This window comes from Arvicola amphibius, chromosome 9 (genome assembly GCF_903992535.2).
Source record: "Arvicola amphibius chromosome 9, mArvAmp1.2, whole genome shotgun sequence".
Taxonomy (NCBI): Eukaryota; Metazoa; Chordata; class Mammalia; order Rodentia; family Cricetidae; genus Arvicola; species Arvicola amphibius.
The window spans coordinates 39,270,376-39,293,995 of NC_052055.2; the positions used below are offsets into that span (position 1 = coordinate 39,270,376).

The 23,620-nt window shown below is 52.2% G+C and overlaps 1 protein-coding gene and 1 long non-coding RNA gene across 6 annotated transcripts; one reads left to right on the forward strand and one right to left on the reverse strand.

Moving 5' to 3' along the window:
* Positions 1-2,757: 2,757 nt before the first annotated feature.
* On the forward strand, positions 2,758-12,718 carry Il2rb (interleukin 2 receptor subunit beta). Its single transcript, XM_042055729.1, has 8 exons — positions 2,758-2,833; positions 3,572-3,612; positions 6,007-6,112; positions 7,758-7,906; positions 8,370-8,535; positions 9,147-9,261; positions 10,187-10,271; positions 11,376-12,718. Exons 1-8 carry the CDS (start codon positions 2,758-2,760, stop codon positions 12,084-12,086), a joined length of 1,449 nt encoding a protein of 482 aa, XP_041911663.1. The 3' UTR covers positions 12,087-12,718.
* A 1,292-nt stretch (positions 12,719-14,010) lies between these two features.
* LOC119823008 lies at positions 14,011-23,594 on the reverse strand. Of its 5 annotated transcripts, none has more exons than XR_005286886.1 (4): positions 23,446-23,594; positions 20,209-20,374; positions 18,128-18,263; positions 14,011-14,201 (listed from the first exon to the last, which is right to left on the reverse strand). It is a non-coding gene; the product is annotated as an uncharacterized LOC119823008 (long non-coding RNA). The 5 variants fall into 5 exon arrangements; XR_005286885.1 differs by lacking the exon at positions 14,011-14,201 and adding an exon at positions 14,210-15,756; XR_006020880.1 differs by lacking the exon at positions 14,011-14,201 and adding an exon at positions 15,765-16,257.
* Between the last annotated feature and the right edge of the window lie 26 nt (positions 23,595-23,620).

A 23,620-nucleotide genomic window follows, 5' to 3' on the forward strand; every position in this document is an offset into this window, starting at 1 on the left:
GCTTAGGTTCTTCAGGGACCTGGAAGGGCTTCCTTCTGACCCAACTACCTGCAGGGAGCTGATCATTTGGGACAGGGAGGTCCTAAGTAGAACCACAGCTCTGAAGACTTGACCCCGGGAGCATCGGTCTCCACATCTGTGTAGCAAGGACACAGAACATCTGCTGAGCTGCCAGCAGAAGAGAGTAGCTGGGAGCCCGAAGGCCTTGGCACATGGCCTGGGCAGAGCTCACTGAACATCCCTGGCAAGCACTGTCACCGGGCCATCCAGCATTACTCGCTGCCCTACAGATCCCTGAACACATGTGGTTCCTTCAGGATGTGACATTTATTGACCACCTCCTGTAGAACAAGCTCAGCAATTTGGAGTGGGCATTCTGCCTTGCCAGTCTGGCAACTATAGTACCAGAGGGCTGGACAGCAACCTAAGGCAGGACACCCCCCCCCTTCACGGGGAGAATGGGGTGTGCGCAACAGAACTAGGAGGAAGGGGAATTTGAAAGGGATCTTAAAGGGTAGCAGGAGCCTTGGGGACACTGGAGAAAGGACAACTCCAGAAAGGCTCTCAGATGACCAGGCCAGAGAGAGTCCCCAGCTTGTGTAGACTGCAAGAACAACCTAGGGCAGGGCTCAGCCTTGCTTTGCAGGCTCCTCTTGGTGGCCCCGTGGTGTCTCCTCCTCTTAGCCCACCCTTCAGCTTCCATCCCATTGCATCAGTTCACGCCATGAAAGGTGAGGGCAGAGCATACAGGGTACCCCCGGAGCCCCGTGGCTGGCCAGCAGCTGTCTGATATGTAAGAAGTACTACGTTGGTAACCAGAAGCCCAGGGATGAATAAAAACCAAACATGCCTTGTCCTCGCAGATTGTCTGTGACTCATGTGCATGGGTGTGCATGTATGTGAGCATGTGTGCGCGTGTGGGCACGAAAACAGATGGGTAAACATGGCATTCCCCTTGTTTTCTGCTGCAGTTTCTACGGTTTTAGTTACCTCTATCAACCGTGGTTGGAAAATATTAAACAGAAAATTCCAGAACGAAGCAATTCATTCATTCTGAATTGAATACTGTTCTAAGTCTTATGTGCGAAAGCCTTGAGCTCCCCTTCTCTCTCCTGCATGGGCCTAAGCAATTATTCCTTTGCCCAGAATATCTGTGATGTAGATGCTTTCCACCCATCTGTCCCCTAGGGGGCTTGATTGTCCAATCCCCTGTGTAGAGCTCTCAGTGCTGTGAGTGCCCGGTCACCCCACCTCACCTGGTTACACCGGGTGGGCACCTGCTGGAGGACACTGAGTGGGAGAGACCTCTTCCACATTGCGCTCAGGAGAGCTGGCTGATGTCCCTAGGAATCTTCTTGTACTGCTTGCACTGCCACCTATTTCTCATGGTGGCTCTGTAATTTATAGGACAAACATAGTATGCGTAAGGATAAGTTTGGTTCAGGCATCCTTGGAGGTCTCCTCTAGGGGACAGATTTACTTACTACTGTACACAAGCAAACAGACAATGCTGATGCAAAATGGAGCGACTCCTGATTAGGATGGGAAGGAAGGGAGTGAGCTCCTGTGGGTCAGAGGGCCTGGGGCTGGATTGCTCTGGCTCTGGCTGGGTGGAGAGCCAAGTGGGGTGTGGGTCCTGACTTGTTCTCATTTGGATCTCTGGTCTCCTCCACTTAGGGCTTGTGTCCTCAGCTCTGCAGCTTGGATGTGATGGCTGCCACAGCTCTGTCCTGGTGTCTGTCCCTCTACATCGTCCTCTTGCCCTTGCCTGCACCTTGGGTGTCTGCAGCAGTGAATGGTGAGGATTGCAGCATTGTGATGTCTTTGCTTTCCCAGGTGGGAGGCAGCATCCCAGACTCCTCCTTCAGAGAGGAGAGTCAACGACAGCAGGAGGCAGGGGAGCAAGGATGAGGTGATGGGACCAGAGGGCAGGTGTCCACAGTCTGGTGGCCTGAATAGGCTTCTCCTAGGCACAAGTAGAGGCTGCCGTTTGTCCCTGTTTAGCCATTGATTGGCCGCTGGTCCTTCTATCTCTGGAGTTCACTTTCCTTTTTTTTGAAATGGGTCTGAATTGGGAGGAGGGGGTGACAGGTGGCTCAGTGGGTAAGGTGCCTGTCCTGCAAGCGTGAGAACTTGAGTCCACATTTACAACACTCACATAAAAACTATTCAGGAGTGGGCTGGCAAGGTAGTGGGCAGTGCTTGTCTCATAGACCTGACAATCTGAGTTCAGTCTCCCAGATCCCAGGGTGGAAGGAAACAGCCAATGCCCAAAAGCTGTCTTCTGGCCTCTACACACGTGCCGTGGCATCCATGCCATGTGCACCTACGCACAGGTGCACACACACATTATAAACAGAAAAAAAGCAAGGCATAGCAGTAAACACTTGCAATCCCAATGATGAGGTGGAGACAGGAGGATTCCTGGGGCTTGCCCACTAGCCAGTCTAGCTGAATTGTCAAGCCAGGGTTTCAGTGAAAGACCCTCTCAAAGACCCAAGGAGGATGGTGCCTGGGGCTCTCTGGTTTCCACATGCATGTGCACAGCGCATACAAGCACACACAGACACAACATGACATGAGCTAGAACACTTTTTTTCTGCTTTTCTGAGTCACTTACCTCCTCGGGCAGGCACAGGGTGCTGGGAGCAAGGTAGTAGACATGCCCAGAGGCCATGTGTGCCGTGCAGCCAGCCACTCACACCTCTTTGCACACAGACTGTCCCCATCTTAAGTGCTTCTACGACTCAAGAGCCAATGTCTCCTGCACGTGGAGCCCAGAAGAGACCTTTCAGGTCACACAGTGCCAAATCCAAGCCAAGTCGAACCAACGGTGAGTGTGGCCTGTCACAGGGCAGAACCTCAGGGCTGTGGGAGCTCTAAACTGTAGAACCCTGAGCCTGAGATTCACAGTAGTTAGCATCAGGCTCAGCCACTTGGTCATCTGGGCTCCGGCAAGTGGGTGGGATCCAGGCTCTAGTTGAAAACTGGAAGGTCCTGGGCCAGGTAGTTAGGGAACAATCAGTATGAGCCTTTGATGCCAGGCCATGTCAGAGGCAAACAGGGTGGGCACTTGGTGCTTCCTAAGTTTTTTGAGTAATCTGGTATTTTGGGAGAGTCCTCAGGCAATTGTGGGACCAGGGACCATTGCCTGGGGGTGATGTTGTCCTGTAGGGACAGGGAGTATCTGGCAAGCCACAGGCTTCTTTAGGCTGAATTTAACTGCTTAGAACTTGGGGAACTCTTGGAGTGGGGGTCAGGCCTGAGCTGATTTGTGTTCTTTGGTCACCCTGGCTGCTGGGAGGCCATGATGGGTGTTGGGATGGCGAAGGCATGGAAGGTATTCTGGAGGGGAAGAACTCTGGGAGCATGGGGGGGGCAGCTGGCTCCTTGCCCACTGTTCGGCTGTGCGCCTAGTCCTAGGGGGGGGCTTACAGTACAGGGGCTGAGGGTGGTCCTGGGAAAAGGGTCTCTGGGTTAGCTCTTTAGTCCTGGCCTTTCTTTCTAAGGTGTCTTTTTTGTTTTTGCAAGGTCCTGGAACACAACTTGTAATCTATTTCCTTTGAATCAGGTATCCTGGGGCCTGCAACCCTGATCCTTGGACCCCCAGATGTAAGTAGCAGGGGTATTGTGTGTTTGTGAGTGGTGTGTGTGTGTGTGTGTGTGTGGTCAAGTCCTTTCAGCTATAAGTAGCATGGGCGTGTGTGTGTGTGTGTGTGTGTGTGTGTGTGCGTGCATGTGGTTAAGTCCTTTCAGCTGTAAGTAGCATGGGCATTGTGTGTGTGTGTGTGTGTGTGTGTGTGTGTGTGTGTGTGGTCAAGTCCTTTCAGCTGTGGGCTGAGGACTCAGAGTAGTCCTGGACTTCTGCAAGCATCAGCCTGGTGATGGAGAGCAGGTTACATGCGCTGAGAAGGAAAGATATATTGGGGCCTGCAACCTTGTTGCCCCTACACAGATGCTTGGTCCCCACACTTCCTACTGTGGGTCGGCCACCCTTCTGTGTCCCCACTAATGATGACCATCATACCAGACTCTGGCTGAGGCCCAGCGTCTCGGCTCTTGGTGAAAGTGGCATGTTAAAGTTGGGCATCTCCGGGCATGGCGCTGCCGCACAACAGCTCTCTGACTCCGTGCAACTTCAGTGCCCTCAGTTTCCCCCCCCATAAAATAGAAAAGAAAAACGAAGCCTCCCTCGAGGGGTCATTCTGGTTCAGAACAGATACTGAGAGTCAGAAATAAATCCCCGGGGCTGGAGAGATGGCTCGGCCGTTAAGAGCATTGCCTGCCCTTCCAAGGTTTCTGAGTTCAAATTCCCAGCAAACCACATGGTGGCTCACAACCATCTGTGATGAGGTCTGGTGCCCTCCTTCTGCCTGCAGGGCATACATGCAGACAAAATATTGTATACATAATAAATAATTAAAAAAAAAAAGAAAGAAATCCGCCACAATTTTGGTCTTCCTTAACCAAGGAAGCATCTATAACCGAGAGATGCGGTGTCTGCTGAAGGCACCCCAGCCACAAGCAACTGAGGCTGGAGATTGACCCCAGGTCTGTGGGTTCCTGGGTGAACTTTTACACTATCTCTATCTCAAACTGCCCTCTTGTTGGGCCTGGTCTAAGACCATGTGGATGGAACTTAAAAATTTGTGCCTCAGACCAATTGAAGAAAGGGGCAAGGCAGGGGCAAGGTAGGGGAGGGGTCCTACCCTGAGGAGCCCGGCTGTGTTGTCCAGGCTTGGCAGGTTTCACACATTCTCAAAGGAAGGGGAGGGGAGGATGGCATACAGCACAGCTGGTGAATCTCCAGCTATGCCAGCATGGGGGCTTTGCAGGGACCTGCTTCCAGCCTGGCCACCGTTATTTCCTAGCTGTGTGACCTTTGGCAGTCCCTTAACCCTCTTGTGTTCAGACTGCCGAGCTAACTGATGGGAATAGTGATAGTATAAGTCTGTCTTAGAGGGTAGTGAGAGTAATTTATGCAAAGAAGAGGGGGCCGAAGTCCCCAACAGCCTGTAACCCGGCAATACCTTCAGGACAACCGCAGCAAAAAATAACCAAGCCATGCTATTATTAAGTGGGTGAACTGGACTGGTAGCAACTCTGGGAGACGAAGGCAGAGCCCTCCGTGAAGGGGTTGGAAGCAGTTCCCTGTTTGGTTGGTAGGGAACTCTGATGGCCAGTTCAAAGTTTGGGGTAGGTCAGAGGAGTTAGGCCTCAAGGTTTGGACTGCAACCACGACCCAGTCCCAGAGCACAGATCATACCACAGCCTACCTCTGGCCCTCCTCCTTGCGCCCTCCTGTCTATTGCGGGCGTCTGTGCCACAGCATACTTGGGGGTCCACGTCACTCATTTTCTGTGCTCTGGTCATTCTGGGAAGCTGTGGTAATGGCCTCATGCGAACCCCACTTCCTGCTGGTAAGCTGAGTGGTCTGAGCATCCCTTACCTCAGGCTTCTAGAGTAGCATGTGGAGGGACCACTGTGCTCATCATCAAGATGTGAGCTGAGCAGTAAGCTGCCTGGGACACTCAGTACCTAACTGTTTCCTTCTGGAAGAATCAGAGGTTAAGGCTATTCCGTAGGTCCAGTTCCTGCCTTCTCTGAGGATGACCTTGGGCAGTAATAGCTGTTTTGCAATACCTCTTGTGATGGGGAACTTCTCTCAAACCCTGGTGGCCTACTTTGTTTATATCAGGGATTAGTGGATGATCGTGCTTGCTGTACCAAACCCAGCGGCTGCCTGTGTTTGTAAATAAAGCGTTACTGGAATGTGGTCCCGATAGCAATTCATTTGCTGTCTCTGTAGTTCTTCTGAGACCATAGCAGAGTTGAGTTGTGACAGAGGCCATGTGGCCTGTGCAACCTGGCTGGCTGTAGACAATATTTGCTGTCCCCTGCCTTAGAAGGCTAATAGAGGTGAGGTATGTCCTCGCCTAGACATTTTCATGGCCCCTCTTCTCAATGGCTTCTGGCAGTCACACCTCTCCCGGTCCTCTCTTGTAGTCTCAGCGTCTGACCGCTGTGGATATCCTCAACGTAAACGTGATGTGCTGGGAAAGAGACTACTGGCGCAAGCTGAAGACCTGCAGCTTCAGTCCCTTTGACAACCGTGAGTACAGAGTCTGGGTTTATGGGTCCCATCTCTCCTGGTAGTCATCAGCCTCCGAGCCCTTCTCAAACTTGCCCCCACGCCTACCTGGAAAGCTCCCCATCCCAACCCTCTCCTCTTCACCATACCCCACCCCCGCCTGAAAGATCGCCAATCACCCTTCAGCTCCCACCTAGTAGTGAGTCTGTCTCCCTTGCTGGTCCGGGAACTCCCTGAGGGTAGATTCTCTGCTGACCCTGCAGCTCCTCTCTGAGCACTCAACTCCAGGCCTGAGCAGGCAGTGCTTTCTTGGGGGAAGGCTTGTTGAATGACTGAGTGACCTTGGAGGCCGCCTCTACAAAAAAGAAGGGGTAGAGGGGAGATCCACGCAGAATCCATATCGCAGCCTTGCCTTGACTCAAATCAGCTGGCAGAGGTCATTGAACATGTTGGGCCTTAGTTTTGTTCTCTGTAAAGTGGGAGAACTGAGGTCCTCATGACAGGAAGGAACGTGAGCTAGGATGCATAAACTGCTCAGCACCTCGGCGTGGGAAAAGACTTGTGTTTTGTGGGTAGACAGAATCTCAGAGTTACAGACTTCGAGCAGTTTGGTTCAGGGAAAATGAAGTAAATATCACACTTAAAATCCACACAGGCTGGGTGTGTGGCTAGAACACTTGCCAAGCTTGTGCCAACATACTCTCACTAATATTAATAGACAAAGATATTGAATAAATAAATAAATAAATGTGTACATATAGTGTAATTGAGAAATGAATCAGGCATGTTTATGATTTATATTTGCATTTAATAAGTATACCTGTGGAATACACAGATATAAATTTATATTAAATGCCATGCAATTAAGTTGTATATTTATAATTACTTACATTTATGTTTTATACTATATAAATGTATTCATATGAACACAAGCACATCAATAACATAGATACTTGGATAAAATAAAGTACATGATCTGATTCCTGTACAGATCTCAGATCAGTATTCAAGCAGGGCAGGGTTGCTCGCCAATCACTCAACAGTCATCCTGGAAAGTGCCTCAGGAACCAAAGGCTCATCAGACATCCCAGACCCTGACTCAGGCAACCCAGGAGGGGGTGGGCACAAAAGGAGGAAGATCCCAAATAGATTCTTCATACTAACAAGAGGAGGGTTGCAAAACTGAGGAGAAACAGGTGCAAAGGAGGAAGAGAAGCAGGTGCAGAGGAGGAGGAGAAGCAGGTGTAGAGGAAGAACAGGTGCAGGGAAGAGCAGGTGCAGAGGAAGAGCAGGTGCAGGGAAGAGCAGGTGCAGAGGAAGAGCAGGTGCTGAAGTGGATGAGAAGCAGGTGTAGAGGAAGAGCAAGTGCAGAGGAAGAGCAGGTGCAGAGGAAGAGCAGGTGTAGAGGTGGATGAGAAGCAGGTGTAGAGGAAGAGCAGGTGCAGAGGAAGAGCAGGTGCAGGGAAGAGCAGGTGCAGAGGTGGATGAGAAGTAGGTGCAGAAGAGGAAAAGCAGGTGCAGAGAAGGAGCAGGTGCAGAGGAAGAGTCAGGGAAGTTGCTGAGGAAAAGTTGGTGCTAAGGATGTTGTGTAGTGCAAACTGGGCTAATGTTCTTGGCATTTTACTGATTGGTCCATGATATCTGTTCCCTCCCTCTCTGTCTGCAGTTTGCCTGCAGGCCCCTCATTCACTCCAAGTCCTGCACATTGAAACCCAGAGATGCAACATAAGCTGGGAGGTCTCCCAGGTTTCTCACTATGTTTATAACTATTTGGAATTTGAGGCCCGCAAACGTTCCCTGGACCAAAGCTGGAAGGTGAGGACATAGCCAATCCCCTGCCTCTGCTGCACCTTCCTGTTCTGGTGCATGCCCTTGTCCATTTCTACATGCTGGAGTGTGGCTCTTTCACCCTGGTCTTCCTATATTGCTTGGCACTGCCTGCTCCTCCCATACTCTTAGAGTCTGAGGATGCATCTGGGTCCACATCTATGTAGACCCCAGGGCAAGGCAACCTGTGAGGCTCCGCAGCTGTTTTCCACATCCCAAATCCAGCACATTCGCTGGCTTCAGGAGGCCAAAGGACAGTGGGCTTAGACTCATTATCCACACACTCATTCCCATACTTACCTGAGGACCCCGGGATTCAGGGTCAAAGAAGCTGGGGGAACAGGGAGCTTTTGGGAGGGCCAGGGAGAGGTTGCTTGCTTACCCTCTTGACCGGGTTGTGGGAGATGAGACCAGTGGAGACCTTGCTGAGTGGGTACCCATCTCTGCTTAGGATGCACCCTTGTTAAGCCTCAAGCAGCGACAACAGTGGATCTGCTTGGAGACACTTACCCCTGGCACCTCGTATGAGCTCCAGGTGCGGGTCAGGGCCAATCGAGGTGCCCAGGGGTCCTGGAGCCCCTGGAGCCAGCCCCTGGCTTTCCGGACAAGGCCAGCAGGTACAGTGGGGAGCGTGGAGGGAACTGGGTAGGGGCCAGGGTGCCCTGGGAGCTGCAGAGGTGGGGTCTTCACCTTCTATAGACTCACCAGAGACAGGGTTCCTGAGGAGATCAGTCGTGACTCATGTGTGTTAGGAAGTCTGGCATCCATTCTCAGAGCCAGGGGCTACTTTTCCCCAGCTTTACGTATGGAACAAGTGATGTGGGGTGAGGTAGCTCTGCCAGAAACAAGGTAGGCACTATTAGCCTCTTAGCCTGGGTACTGTGGGGCTGCCACACTAGTGGGGAACCCATCCTTCAACATGTCATTTGCTGCATTCAAGAGATACAGAAGCTCTAGGTGTGGTTCCCAGCGGTAGGCTCAGTGGCTGAGGTAGGAGTCAGGCAGTACAGCCATGGGCTCTGCTGGGAATGTCACCAGGCCATGGCTTTTAAGTACAGTCTGCCTTTCTGGACAGGTGAACTTAAGCAGGACTGAGGACCAAGTCCCCAGTAAAAGCAAACCTGGCTAGATACTGTCAGGGTGCAACATGGGGGGAGGTGTGGATCTGGGATTCAGGTAACCTCCTGAGGGGCCACCTCTCACCTCCCACTTCTTACACCCTGGACAGATCCCTGGATTCCACCCCTAATGTGGCCCAGACAAGTTCTCCTGGGCCTTGGTTGTCTTTTTGGCTTCATGGTCTGTGTCTACGTTTTGTTCAAGTGCCAGTACTTGGGCCCATGGTAAGGAAGTTCCTGGCCAGTATTCCCTTCCCAGCTCATCTCTGTGTCTCTGTGCCGCACATCTTTCCAGGCTGGGCTGGGCTGAATCCTGCTTCCTTACACCTGGCCTCTCTGTCTGCTCCCCTAATAGCTAACTTGTCCCTGCGCCCCATCCCCAAAGGTGGAAGCTGGTAGGGGAAGGGGAGGTAGAACAGCAGGGAGGACCCCTTGGCCCTCCCTAAAGTCACAGGGGCCTCTGAGCATCTTTCCCATTGCTCTTGGTCCCCTGCTATGCGTTCCAGCCGTGCCACACTCTTGTCTAACTGTCCTTAGAGATTCCCCCGCCTAACCAATAATATATCCAGGTCGCTGAGGGCCTCCACTAGAAACTGTGCCAATCACAAAGTGGCTCCCCTTGCTCCAGTTAGATACGCTCGTGTTCTGGGCATCTTAGCGAGCAGAACATGAGGGAGAGCTCAGCTTCCGCTCACTGTCTCCCTAAGGCCAGCTGCTGTTATACAACGTGTGGTGGGCACCACCATCCGAGGCAGTGCTCACTAGGAGGCCTCACTCCTGCCTCCGCCTCCAGCCTGTGTGATCTCTCCCACTCAAGGGCCATCTTTTGGCTAGTACTCAGTTCCGGGTCCATAGAATGAGCCACCCTGTTACACATTTGGTTCAGGTCTGTCTTGCCAGAGTGCCAGCTCCTAGGGAGTAGGGCCTTCTCTGCTGCCCACTCTTGTGTCCCCAGTACCCTGTGCGGTGCTCTCCCGTCAACACTGTTGAATAAATGACTGGATGTGTGTGTGTGTGGGGGCGTCCCCTACTCTCAGGGCTGGGGAGCTGGTGGTAGGACATCATGCCACCCCCTCCTTGTCCTCACCCTTCCCCCTTCCCCCCTCTTCCCTGGCCTTGCCCTTCACCCCTCCCTCTCTTTCCTGGCCAGGCTGAAGACTGTTCTCAAGTGCCACGTCCCAGACCCCTCTGAGTTCTTCTCCCAGCTGAGCTCCCAGCACGGAGGAGACCTTCAGGTAGGAGCCTGGGGGTGGGTGGAGGGTGGAAGGGTGGGGAGTGGGGGTTGTTGATAGGCAGTCTAAGGATAGGCTGCAGGGCAGAGATGTGATCAGGTGACAACCGCCAGGTGACAATAGCTTTGCCCTCACAGGGTGCTGAAGTGAGCAGCCTCTTTCATGGGCACAGCTCTGTCCCTGCTCTGGCATGGGTGCCTTCTAAGCCACGCAGCCTTGATGTGAACTCTGGCTCTGCCATGCCTGGCTGTGTACGGTTGGGCAAGTTATAGATCCTTCCAGTGTCTCGGTTTCCTCACTTGTACAATTGGGGAAAAAATTAAGCTTAATGAGTGTACAGCCCGGTGGATGTTGACAGGCACAGTGTGGGTGCTGGAGAGCTGCAGGGGCTCCCCTTGGCTTCTGTCCCTGTGGGCAAAGTGATCCCTGGCAGGTCCAGTGACGTCACGGTGACACAGTCCTCGGGTCACCTGGAATCACAAAACCTAGGTTTGTTTTCAAAGTGTGGCCCATACAGTGCAACCTCACTCCCAGTCTATCTACTTCAGACTAGAAGCTTTGAGGAGCAAGGGGTGGATACAGGGTGAGGGGAATCTACTGTTACCCCCTCCAGCTTGACTGGTGTTCCCATGATTGGGAAGCTTGTGGGGTGGCGGGCTAAGGGGCCTGGGGAGAATGGGAGGGAGGTCTAGGCTGGGCTTTATTCCTGCTGGCGTGGGCTTGTATGCCTCATCAGGGCTGAGCAGGGTCCTTCTAGAATCTCTGAGAGACTCCCAGAACTGAGGATGTCTTATTACAGTACTCTTGGTGTGTGTGCACACACATGCTGAGTACAGGTGTGTGTGTGTGTGCATGCGTGAGTACGTGCGCACACGTGCATACCTAGTACTATGGTTGTGTTCATCTAGCATGTGGCCTAGGCTGATAAGTCCAGAAAGTTCATCAAGATAGCAAGGCTCTGGGATGCTTCTAGGTCAGGGGTGGGATGGAGGCTGGATGCTGCTGGAAGAGGGAAAACAGGAGGAAGGGAAGGGGAAGGAAGAGTTGAGTTTAGTGGTGAGGTAGGAGGTAGAGCAACCCACTCACTCTCCTCCCTTTCTCTGGCAGAAATGGCTCTCCTCGCCCTTCCCCTCATCCTCCTTCAGCCCCAGTGGCCCTGCACCTGAGATCTCTCCACTGGAGGTGCTGGACAGAGACAGCAAAGCCATGCAGCTGTTCCTGCTACAGCAGGACACAGCCTCCTCACCCTCGCCCAGCGGCCACTCGCAGGCCAGCTGCTTCACCAACCAAGGCTACTTTTTCTTCCATCTGCCCAATGCCTTAGAGATTGAATCCTGCCAGGTGTACTTCACCTATGACCCCTGCGTGGAAGAGGACATGGAGGACGATGGGCCAGGGCTGCCCCAGGGATCTCCCCTCCCATCTCCGCTTCCCCTGGCTGGGGACGAGGACGACTACTGTGACTTCCCACCCAGGGATGACCTGTTGCTCTTCTCCCCCAGCCGGAGCTCCCCCAACACTGCCTTTGGGGGAGCAGCAGCTCTTGAAGAAAAGCCTCCCTTCTCTGTGCAGGAGGGATGTACCCTGCTACCATCCCCTGACCTGATGGGTTTGCAGTGCTCTCTGGAGCTGGTGGCGCAGGGAGGTGAAGGGGAGGGGCTGCCTGCTCATAGCTCAGGGGAGCAAGCCAGTGTCCCCGAAGGTAGCCCTTGTGGGCAAGATCAGGACAGGGCCCTGGCCTCTGTCTTGCCTCTGAACACTGATGCCTACCTGTCTCTTCAAGAACTACAGGCCCAAGATCCAGCTTACCTGGTATAGCCAGCTGACCAGGATTTGGGATCCAGTGCCTAGGTTATGTCAGGCTTGGGGGGGACCAGTTGAGAACTGTCCCTGGTCATCCACATCCCAACACTTAATCATCCACACCTGAGCTCCACTTGCTGCTCTATGGTCCATCCAGGATCTGAGGTAGGGAGGGCTGGTCAGCTCCGCCTCCCTGTGTAGTCATGAGATCACTAGCTTCCTGAACCTGCCTTACTCCTTCCTGCTTACAGGGCAGCCAGGACCTGCTTTCCCCAAAACAAATGTGCCCATGTTCTTCTCCTATCCTTGAGTTTGCTGTAGCTCCCTACTGCCCTTTCCACCATTTCCCGTCCCAGCTCTGGCCCTTTCAACGCGGCTGTGGGACAGCTGTCCTCAGGGTGTGATGTGGTTGTCACTGTCTTAGTCAGAGCAGCTGTGTCCACCCAAGCTAAGAGCTCCTGATAAGACCGGACACAGCCTGTTGACTGTTGACATTCCCTCATAGAAGGAGGGGGTGGGAAGGGCCATCAGACTGTGGATCAGAAGGAGATCACAGCCACTCTCCTGCACCCCATCCCCAGCTATGGGTAATTCTGTCCCTGGTGCCTGTGTTTTTTGGAAGATGCTGGCATTTGCAAGGCGGAAGGTTTGATCATCATCACCTATTCTGGGTCTGGATTTTCTGTGATACAGCTGTTTTGGAATCACCTATCCTCCTGGAAGGAAGCCTAGAAGACTCAGTGGTTCACCAAGCTGGCCTTGAGTGGATTTGTGCCTTTGACACCATCTATGGGAGAAGTCCATATTGTTCACGTATCTCCCTCCCTGCAAAAAGCTTACACAACATGCATTGTGTCTGCCCAGTCCTTTGTGGAAACCTCACGAGAACCCCATGGGGTCTCCTGGAGCCCCCCTTTGACTCACACCTATTCAGGCATTATTTGTTGTGCCTCATTTATGTGACAAACATCCCTCATCTTCACCTGTAAGTCCGTGCTTCTAAGGGCGGTGCTGCTTCCTTAACGCGTTCAAATTTCCCCAGTTCGTACTAGAAGGAGATGATGCGGACAGCTCCTGACCCATCTTCCTTCTTTGGAGCTATTGCCTGACTTCCCAATCATAGGCTCGGCATGGACACAATTACCAACACAGCAGTGGCTTTTGGATCTTTCCATGCCCACCTCACCAATTTGCAAGGGAGTCTACTGAACTGTGAGCCCCAGGTCCCAGCGGTCCAGGCAAGGATGGCATGCCCGAATGTACCATCTCACCCTCAGAGGAGGGCATTGTTCTCTGCAGGCAGCTCCTCCAGCACAGAGCCTCAGTGTCTGTCACTGTTGTAGGGTTGATGGCACCACGGTGATCAGATCCCACCTGCTGAGGGAAGCGGAAACTCAGACCTAGCTAGTGGATGCCCTACCCACAGTGCCTGCCTCATGGTTCCTGCTCACTATGCATTGGCTGGCTGGCCAGACCACAGGTTGATGGGCAGCGTGGGCACAGAAGGTCTGTCACAGAGGCTGGGCCTGATCTAACCAATCAGATGATGTCCTGGCCCCTAATACAAGGTCCCTAAGCTTAGCAAGAAGAGATGAGCCAATGCAGGTGTTCAGTTCCCATGCAAGAGTTTTCCTGCCTGCCAGGGGTCAGACGTCCTGCTTCTTCTGTGTGAGACTCCACACATCCCCTCCTGCCACAGGATGCTGTGTGTGGCCATCCTCCTGTCTCAGCGATGAATCAGACCTGTGCTTGCGCCCACACCATTGACTGCGCATCCCGAGCAAATGTAAACCTTTGGAATTCTCTTGCTTTAGCTCCCACACAGAAATAGAACTTATTTCCACTGTCTGAAAAGGTCTGGGGAGGATTTGGTTCTTTCTCTTTTAATGATCTGTGCGTGGCATCTTTGCAATGCATTCCTGAGACGTTTTAAAACACATTCATTTTGTTTGTTTGCTTAACCACATTTATTTAAAGATTTTTTTATCATATCACTTCTATGGCTGGAAAAATCTTATAAATAAAAGGCGATTGTAAAAAGCAGGTACAATAAAACTGCGTAATGTGTGGATCTGATCTGAGTGTGGAGCCTAGTGGCAGAGAACCGCCTTGCTGGTTCCATCCCTGGCGCTGCAAGAGAAAGAGGAAAGGGATGGTATTTATTTCATTGCTGTTGGAAGTCTGTCATCTCAACCTAGAAGGGTGATGCTGCTGGAGACGTAGAGAAACCTCCGAGAACAAAGTATGGCTGTTGAGAACATCTTTGTCATTGATAGGAATCAGGTCTCTGTGCACAAATATGCACCAGCTTCTCACATTCAGCCTTGGGCAAGTGTTCCAACAGATCATGGATAGATCTATCATCCATTTATCTATCTGCCTCTCTCTGTCGCTCTCTCTCTCTCTCTCTCTCTCTCTCTCTCTCTCTCTCTGTGTGTGTGTGTGTGTGTGTGTGTGTGTGTGTGTGTGTGTGTGTCTGGCTATCTTAATAATCACTTCTCAACTATCAGGACTTTTGCACTGTCTTGACAAACAATAGTCGGTAATCTTTAGCATTCATGAAGCTGCACACGTGGCAGACATTGCTAATTGATTATACTTATGCATGGCAGACATTGCTAATCAATTGCACCTATATTGATTATACTTATGCATGGCAGACACTGCCAGTCAACTGCACCTATACATGGCAGATATTTCTAATCAATAGCATCTATATAGGGCAGACACTGCTAACCAATTACACCTGTTCATGGCAGACATTAATACTTAATCACAGCCTTCCTTCCACCAGAGGCTGCATGCAGCTTTTAGATTCGGCAGGTCTGTTTCTGGGCAGGCCCAACTGATGAGAGTTGGCACCTAGTGACATGTCTGGGTTACACTGCCTGTTTCCTTTTACGAAGTGAGCTCTTTGCTTTCCCTGGCTAACTCCCGGGCAGGAAGAGCAGATACTGAGGTGATGCAGCCCTGAAAGCTGAGAGGGTGATGAAGGTGCAAGGGGCCCAGAAGCCCAGCTGTTCCCGTGTCTGGTGAGAGACCCATGCTGGCACTGGGTGGAGAAAGGAGCCACCATATGCCAGGTGGAGATGGAACCATGAGCCAGCGCCACTGCTCATCCTAGGGAGATCTTGGGAGAGGGGCCAGCAGGGAGCAGCTGGCAGGGTAGTGCAGGGAAGGGGGTGCCAGGATTCCCAGGGTCAGATTTCAGGGGAAAGGCACCAGCTGGAGAGCAGGTACCCCCACCCAGGCTCTGGAGAGCTTCGGGTGCAGAGTGGGGAGCAGGAAGCAGCTGGGAGCACCTAGGGGCTCAGGGAAGGGGAGGAGGGGAGGAGCTCCAGGCCTCTCCTGTGTTCTCGTTAGCCTGGCCTGTACCTTCATTCCCCAGGTCGCACCTCTGTTCTAAGCAACTTCCAGAGCCCAAGTTTTCAGGTGAATTATGGTAGGAATAGTTTGTTCAAGTCGAAGACAAAAATCCAGCCCTGCCTTCCTCATTGTGATGCTCAGCAGAGGAAACCCCAGGAAAGCGAAAGCAAAACCAAAACACCAAAGCGTGTTAGAGGCAGGTACTGTGGCTCAATCCTGAACCCCAGCACAGGGGTCCTGAGGCAGGGGGCTCTCAGGTTTGAAGGTAGCCTGGTTCATATAGTGAGTTCCAGGTCAGTCTGAACTACAGGACAAGACCCTGTTCCAAAATAAACAAATAAACTTGAATAAACAAATAAATTTGAATGAATAAATTTGATTGAATAAATACATAAATAAATGCAAACCAGTCTATTCTTTCTGCTCCCACCAAAGAAACATTTTGCCTCTCATGGCTTTGAGAGGTGGGCCTTGTTTCCTATTTTGCAGATGAGGAAATCGAGACAAACAGGAACATAACTGATTTCCATTGTCACGTGCTGATCTCTGAGGCTGAAACAGCACTATACTCAAGCAATCCACTCACAGACTCCTACGGATCCCTCAGAACCCCATTCAGAATTCCCGTTTCTGGGAGGCCCTCTGAGCTCCTCTTGAGTTGAGGCAATTCAGTTCGTCTGGAGACTCTGCCCTAAGCCTTGTGTTGTTGATGTGCTCCAGCCTCACTTCTGTGCCCTGTGGTGCTGATGTTGTTTTCATCCCATTTTACAGATGAGGTCTGAACTCAGAGTGATCTGATGGCTCCCTCCAGGTCACACAGCTAGAATATTGCAGAGAAAGGGTATGAACCGGGGTGATCTGTGACACTGTTACCGGCCCAGATTGTCAGCGCTCTTTAAAGCAGGTACCCACGAGTATCTCAGGACATCTGGCAAGAATCTGAGGCAAGAGTGATGGCTTCTGCGACCCAACGGGATGCTGACACACGCCCTGCCACAGCGAGTTTAGTGAGAGGGGAGGGTGTGGATGAAACTTAAGTTCACTAGAGGCTCTGAGCCTGACCCCACGTCAGCCCTGGGACAGCCCCTCTGCTGACATTTTCCAACCCCAGGACGTGACACACCCACTGGGGGCCTTGAGAAAGCAAAGCAGGAAGCGGGCCGGCTTGAGACCTGGGGCGCAGGGTGCCAGGAGGTACCCTTGATTCTAGGAAACCAGGGTGCTGAGGAGAGAGAGAGCAGCTGGTGGAGAGGCCAGCTTCTCTACCCCTCTGTCGTACCTGGCCTCATGCAATATGTATGCAATAGGTGCTGGCCTCATGTGGGCATGCACATAGGCATGCAGTTGTAGGTGCTGTACCCGGGGCTGGAGTGTCTGCAGAGGCCTCAGCCTCGTGGGGGAAGGAGTGACCATGGAGGGTGCAGTCAAGTTGTCAACACTCATGAGACTGTCTCCACACCTGGCTCAAGACCTCATCAAGGAAGCCGACTGCTCAAGCAGGAGGGAAGATGTTGGAGGGGCCTTCGAGGGCGTTCAACTCAAGCTCAGTGAGACTTGGAAGCACTTGATGGACAGAAATAACAAAACTGTCCATCTGAGCATTCAACGCTCCTTTTTGAAGGCTGGTGATGTGCAAGGTGGATGCAGGATGACAAAGGAAAGGAAGACCTTTGCCACCTACCGCGGCAGCCCTCGATGTCTGGGGCAGGGAGAAAGAATGGTCCCAGCCTTCTGGAGCTGGGTAGCCTGTGCCATGTTCTGGCTCTTCCACCTGCCGGCTGTGACCTTATATGGGTACCAAAGCCTCTCTGTGCTTCTGTTTCCTTATCCTGGCAACCCCAGGGCTGTCAGGAGTATAAACTAATTAAATGCATGTGATATAATTAGAAGATTGCTAGGGATGGGTCATGGGTGGGAACAGAACTGTGACAAGGTGTTCTGGGGATGGTGAGTGTGGAAGTCCCCCAACTCGCTGTTTGCTGCTGGTGCTTTTGTCTGCCTTGCAGCCCACAGAGGCTCTGGTGGCCCTTCCTAGGCTCTTACTCCTTTGTATGTTTGCCCCAAGTATCCTGACCATGGGGTTCTTCCTAGGAGGTATGACAAACACTGAAGCAGAGGCTATCACCTCCTCCTCCCAGGTCTGTCATCTTAGCTGCCACCAGCCTTACTCAGGGTCATTGTGTCCCTGTCAGGTCTGTCCCACCAGGCCTCTTAGAGTCTCAGTTTTCTTGTCTATGATGTGGAGTGAGGGAGGCGGAAAGGAGATTCTATTTATCTTCTATATTTCTGGTGGCCCGGAAGACTGGTCTACAGCCCGAGAAGGAGATGGAGGCATCGCCTTCATCAGCACCACCCCTATTTTCTAAAACAGTCCTCCCACATTGCTCCCTGCTCAACATTCCGTGTCCAGGGGAATTAGAGACAATGGCTGTGTTGGGGGGGGGGGCCCACGTGAGGCCAACTTGTCAGGCAGTTATTTATCAGCGGGGTTATCAGCTCCTGCCGTGAGAGTTTGACCTTTAAGTGGTGAGATTCAAAGGAGCTGGGCTGCCAGGAGACAATCTTGATGGTGGTGGACTCTAGTGATTGGGTGAGCGTCCCTGCCTGACGGCTCCTGACATCTGCTCCGGCCTGGGACAGAGCGAGTCTCCAGGAGCAGAGTCAGCTGACGGGAAAGAAAATTCCCTCACCGTGACAGTGATGCTCGCGCAGCCGAGACAACACCACTAGGGCTCAGCATGATGACAGTGTGGTGCAACAGCCACTTAGAACGTGCTGGCACTGTTCCGAGGTCTCCCCATCACCAACCGGCTTATTGTGCCGCTTCTATGGAGAAAAACAATTGCGGGAACAGAAGAGGACACGTGGCTAATAGAAGGTGGGGCCTCCTTGGAGATTGTGAGTGTTGGTGACCTTGACCAGACCACCTAGAGGAAGGATCTAAGCCTGGGGCTGCATGGACTTTTAGCATGGCTCTGGCTGCAGATTTTATTTATTCATTTATTGACACGGTTTCTCTGTGTAGCCCTGACCATCCGAAAACTCACTGTGTAGACCAGGCTGGTCTCAAACTCAGAGATCCGCCTGCCTGTGCCTCCTGAGTGTTGAGATTAAAGGGGCATGTGCCACCACCGCCCGGGCCTTGGCTGCAGCTTTTAAAGATCAACAAAAAGAAATGTTGACTTTTGAACCCTGATCCCTTGGACATTCTGAACTCCCTGCCTGAGGTCTGTGTACCAAGTTCTGCAGCCGCCAGAACCAGGAAGAGACAGGAAGGATACGCCCCCACCCTGGGTCTGCAGTGGCCCTAGGGGAGACTTCAAGCTTTTAGAACGGAGACAGAACTTGTTACTGTTATTCTAAGCCGTTCTTCATAGCCCTATGTCTCAGCTCCATCTTCCCAGATAGTGTCTGGGCAGGTCCCTGGATCCCTCTCCTACCTTCACCACAGAGGGTTCTAGAAAGGCTCAGCTCATTAAGGAGTCTTCTCCCTGCTCACTTCAGAGTATGGGGTGTCTAACAACCCAAAGTATGGATATGTCTGCCAACAGAGTGTACCTATGCAGAAACTATGAATGAGATCCTATTAGGAAATGTAGGTCCATGTAAGTGAAGATGTCACCTGTCATCTGGGTGTGCTCCCTTTGCTCTACACAGATAGGAATCATGGGTAGGTAAGACGTTCATGGTACTGGCTGTTTGGGGCCCTGGAGTGCTCAAGACTTACAGACTAGACTGATGAACCTAAAGACTTACAGTTGCGGGCCCTGAGTGCGAGGGACCTATGGCTCTAGGCTTTGGGAACTCGACACCCAGGTTTGAGGCTTATTACTCTGGGCTTTAACTGCCCTGGCACTTGGAAGCTATTGTAACCCTTCGCCTTCAGCAACACTGAATGGCAACAGAAAGCAGCAGGTGGTACCACTTTCTGTTACTGGTCTTTTACAGGCCTTGGGCGCCGGGACCCTCCACCCTGTCGTAATAACGTTATAGCCCAGAGTGCGAGGCTTCTCAGCCATGACAACTGGCCTGCAGTAAGATGTTTGGTCCATATCCTGGGCAGCTCCCTTGACCTTGCCTAACGATCAGGACTTGCAGTTTCCCATCTTCAGCTCTTGACATTCCTCATGGACTCTACCGCCCTTGTTCCCTGTCATTTCTGCCCCCACCCTTTTTTAGAACGCTTCAGATCTCCTCTGGCTGTTCTTGCCATGGCTGGTGCTTGCTCGGCTGCCCCTCAGCTACTGCCTTTGTGGCTGCTGTCCCAGTGTCCTCTTCATGTTCCCAGCTGATTCTATTAACTGATAAGGCTCAAAAATAGACTTCCAAAGAAGTTTCTTATTGGACTGACTGTTACAAAACCAAGGGCCAAACAGAAAGAACAAAGGACTTTCTTGGTACTGATCACAGGCTTTCTGCTGCACCAAAATGTTAGCCCTCTGGCCTGGGTGAAATGGCTGCAGGGTCATCTGGAGTTCACCAAGTCCTGTACAAACTGTTCGGCCCAGCCATAGCCGAAACAGTGCCTTCTGGGGCTGGCATTACTCTCCGTTAGCAAGCAGCTGTGACTGCCAGGTAGCTTCCTCAAGGTGTCTGGGAGTGTTTACCTTGCTGGCATGGGGCCAGTCCAGCTGGCTGCTTACCTGGTAGTCCTTTGCTCAAGATGGCCAGGGCCTCAGAGAAGCAGCCAACATCTGTCAGTCTTGGAATTAAATGACCTTGTACCCCAATCTTAGCTTACGGGAAACAAAGCCTTACAAAGGATGCTTACCATGGAATCTTATCAACAGCGTCTTAACAGTAATTCAGTGTTCTCCCTCCTCCGCAGAACCCTAGGGAAATGGGGGCCCCAACAAGCCAACAAGACCAACTCTCCCACTTCCTGCAATGTCCTTGAGGGACTGTCCCAGTTACATCATCCCATTGCAGGAAGGCTCCTGATTGAAAAAAAAAATAAAGGTTATCTCAGATCGTCATCCCTTTTTTTTGAGACGGGGGGTTTCTTTGTGGCTTTGGAGCCTGTCCAGAAACTAGCTCTTGTAGACCAGGCTGGCCTCGAACTCACAGAGATCCACCTGCCTCTGCCTCCAGATTGCTGGGATTAAAGGCATGTGCCACTACCGCCAGGCTCATCATCCCTTTTATGGACAGTAATTACAACCTGCTACATATGTGTTCTGCCATGTGTGGCCCCTGGGAGGGGTGCATCCTCACTCATTCAGACCTGGGAGGGGAGCCCCTATTGTATGTGGAGGGGGAACCCAACTGCATATGGGCCCTTGGAGGGGACATCCTACTTCACATTGGCCATAGGATGAGGCACCCTGCTGCATGTGTGTGCTGGGGAGGGGCACCCTGCTGCATGTGTGTCCTGGGGAGGGGCACCCTGCTGCATGCGTTGGGGAGGGGCACCTTGCTGCATGCATGCGCTGGGGAGGGGCACCCTGCTGCATGTGTGTGCTGGGGAGGGGCACCCTGCTGCATGTGTGTCCTGGGGAGGGGCACCCTGCTGCATGCGTTGGGGAGGGGCACCTTGCTGCATGCATGCGCTGGGGAGGGGCACCCTGCTGCATGTGTGTGCTGGGGAGGGGCACCCTGCTGTATGTATGTACTGGGGAGTGGCACCCTGCTGCATGTATGCACTTGAAAGGGGCTGGATACCCATTTAGCCAATTGCACAGCATATGCCCAATCCTGGTTTGTCAAGTCAGGGTGAGTCTGCTGAGGTGTTGAGACAGCACAGGCTCTTGACATTGGGAAAGCATGCCTTGCAATTGATTCAGGCTGCAAGCCAGTGGGCTGTTGCCTCCTAGAGCTGGAGGAGAATATACTTTAGGCCTTTCCCCCAAATCCAATAGTTGTCGACCTGTGGTGTCCTTGATGTAGAGGCAACACCTGACCTTGTCTCTGCCTTTACTTGCAGTGCGCGCGCACACACACACACACACCACATGCATATCTGTCTCCAAGCCCCCTTTTTATATGGACATCAGTCATATTGCACTAGGGTCCACCTCACATCTTTCTACCCTCAACAACCTCAACAACTCAGCTTTGTCAAGCCTGAGATGGCCACCTGGAGAGGTGACACACCTTGACAACAGCAGCGGGGGAGACTTGGATTTTAACCAGCCTGACTTCCCAACCTCTGGATTGACATTTGTCACCCGAATAAGCTGGGCATTTCAGTGCCTACATCTGCCCTCAGGTGGACCCCTAGCTTTCAAGCCATAGCCGCCCGGCCTCTCTGACTCTAGGACCCAGGAGTCTGAGGGCCAGAAGTGCTGTGGCATGCAGATTTCCATGAGCAGTAAGCCTTCATGGCATGTATGTAGAAGTATATGGAAGTATGTTCCTATGTATGTAGAATTATATAAAAGTATGTCCCTATTTATGTAGAATTATATAAAAGTATGTACCTGTTTTCTCTGCTGTGGGCACGAGCAGAGAGAGCACAGGACAAGGGCCAGACACCTCAGTCATAGATCCAGGTTCTGAGATCTTGGGGATCCGAGGCCCTTGCTCTCCTGGAGCCAGCCCCTCCCCTTCACTGAGTGGATCAATAGCTGTGGTCACCAGGTGCAGAGGCCACCAATTGTGTAAGACTTTCTTAGATCTCCCACCTGCCATCCTGCCTGGGCCAGGGCCCAGGCCACTTGGCATTCGAGAGAACAGGATATGGCATAGAAGAGGGGCTCAGGGTGACTGTGCCCTATTGGTATGTGGATCCTGTTCCCATCCTAAGTTCTTGCCCCTTGGAAGGTTTGCAAGGTGGATTCTGGAGACTGGGGTGAGAGGAGGGAGAATGAACTGGATTGGGAATGAGTGGCTTATAGATAGGGTCAAGGGTCAGACCCATAAGTGGGGGCAAGGACCCAGATAGAGCCGAGGATCAGGGGACAGTCAGGAGAGCTACCGTCCTTTTGAACAATAACCAGTCATGCCTCTTCACCCCCACAAGGCTTGACTTTCAGATGCCAGCCATTTTCCTGTTGGCCCAGGAAGGGCTAGTGGCTGAAATTAATCACACATGGTTCATAACTCAGACCCAGGGACCTGCCATGGTTCCTCTATCACAAAAGGGACCATGTCTACTGAGCATGCAGCTGACCTCACAGAGTGTGTGTTCACACTCTCCACACTCGTTTTTGCACCCCATAGCTTCCCATGCCACACCCTCCCACGCCACAGCCTTGCACACCATACACTTCACATATATGTGCATCTCTCACGCCACATGTGCCTCACACACATCTTATGCCTCACATATACAGATCCCCCGTGCTTTACAAAGACCCACTCCACACTACAGACACGTCCTTCATGCAGATATTTTTCCATGCCCCCAGACATACATCATCTACCCACACATCCATTCCACACTGCACATATATTTTCTATATGGTGTGCACCTATGCACATGCACACACCCTGGGAACCACTTGTCCACAGCACACTGGACCTCAGATGCACATAGAACTCTCTGCAGGAAACCCTGGCTTGTATCATGTGATCTGAGGAAATGTTTGGGTGAGACCCGCCCGCTCTGCGGCAGCACTGTTCTGCAGAATTCTTCCATGAGTCTCACATGCAGCTTCCGTTTCCTAGATGTGCATCAAAATGCAAAGAAGCAGCAGGATTCATTGTCGCGCATGTCATTTAACCCAAGAGAGCAGCCAAGCTAACATTCAATCTACAACCATTATCCAAATGATCAATGAGATAACTGACATTTTTTTCCCACTTGGGATCTGGGGAATCTGGGGTGTAGATTACTCATGAGCCCATCTCAGCTCATACTGACTCTAGCCATGTCCAAGGACCACAGTGGGCACTGCTTCGGCAACAGGGCTTCGTAGAATAGATAATTCCTAGGTCAATGAACAGAGTGTCAACCTCTCCCCCACCCCCCACTCCCCACCTCCGCTAAGCACACCACTTCTGTCTCCAGAAAGTATGAACCCAGGCCTTTCTGGCCAGTGTAGGATGTGTGAGCCCCTGTTCTCACCTGACTGGGCCTCTGCAATCCTCCAGCAGAATCTGTTCCCACTCATGTTCTTGGGGGACCAGGGGCTGTAACAAGGCAGGAATGTCACCAAGCAACAGGCCCCGGGGGAGAGCTCAGGTCTCCTGCTTCTGCATGCCTGCTCCCTGGGTACCCATGGGGCAGGGCGGGGCTGGGT

Bases quoted from the DNA above. Each gene is read 5' to 3' on its own strand.
- Il2rb (XM_042055729.1), top strand. From the start codon at position 2,758: ATGTCTCCTGCACGTGGAGCCCAGAAGAGACCTTTCAGGTCACACAGT. The intron at 8,536-9,146 runs GTACAGTGGGGA...CACCCTGGACAG, and splicing joins TTTCCGGACAAGGCCAGCAG to ATCCCTGGATTCCACCCCTA. The intron at 10,272-11,375 runs GTAGGAGCCTGG...TTTCTCTGGCAG, and splicing joins AGCACGGAGGAGACCTTCAG to AAATGGCTCTCCTCGCCCTT.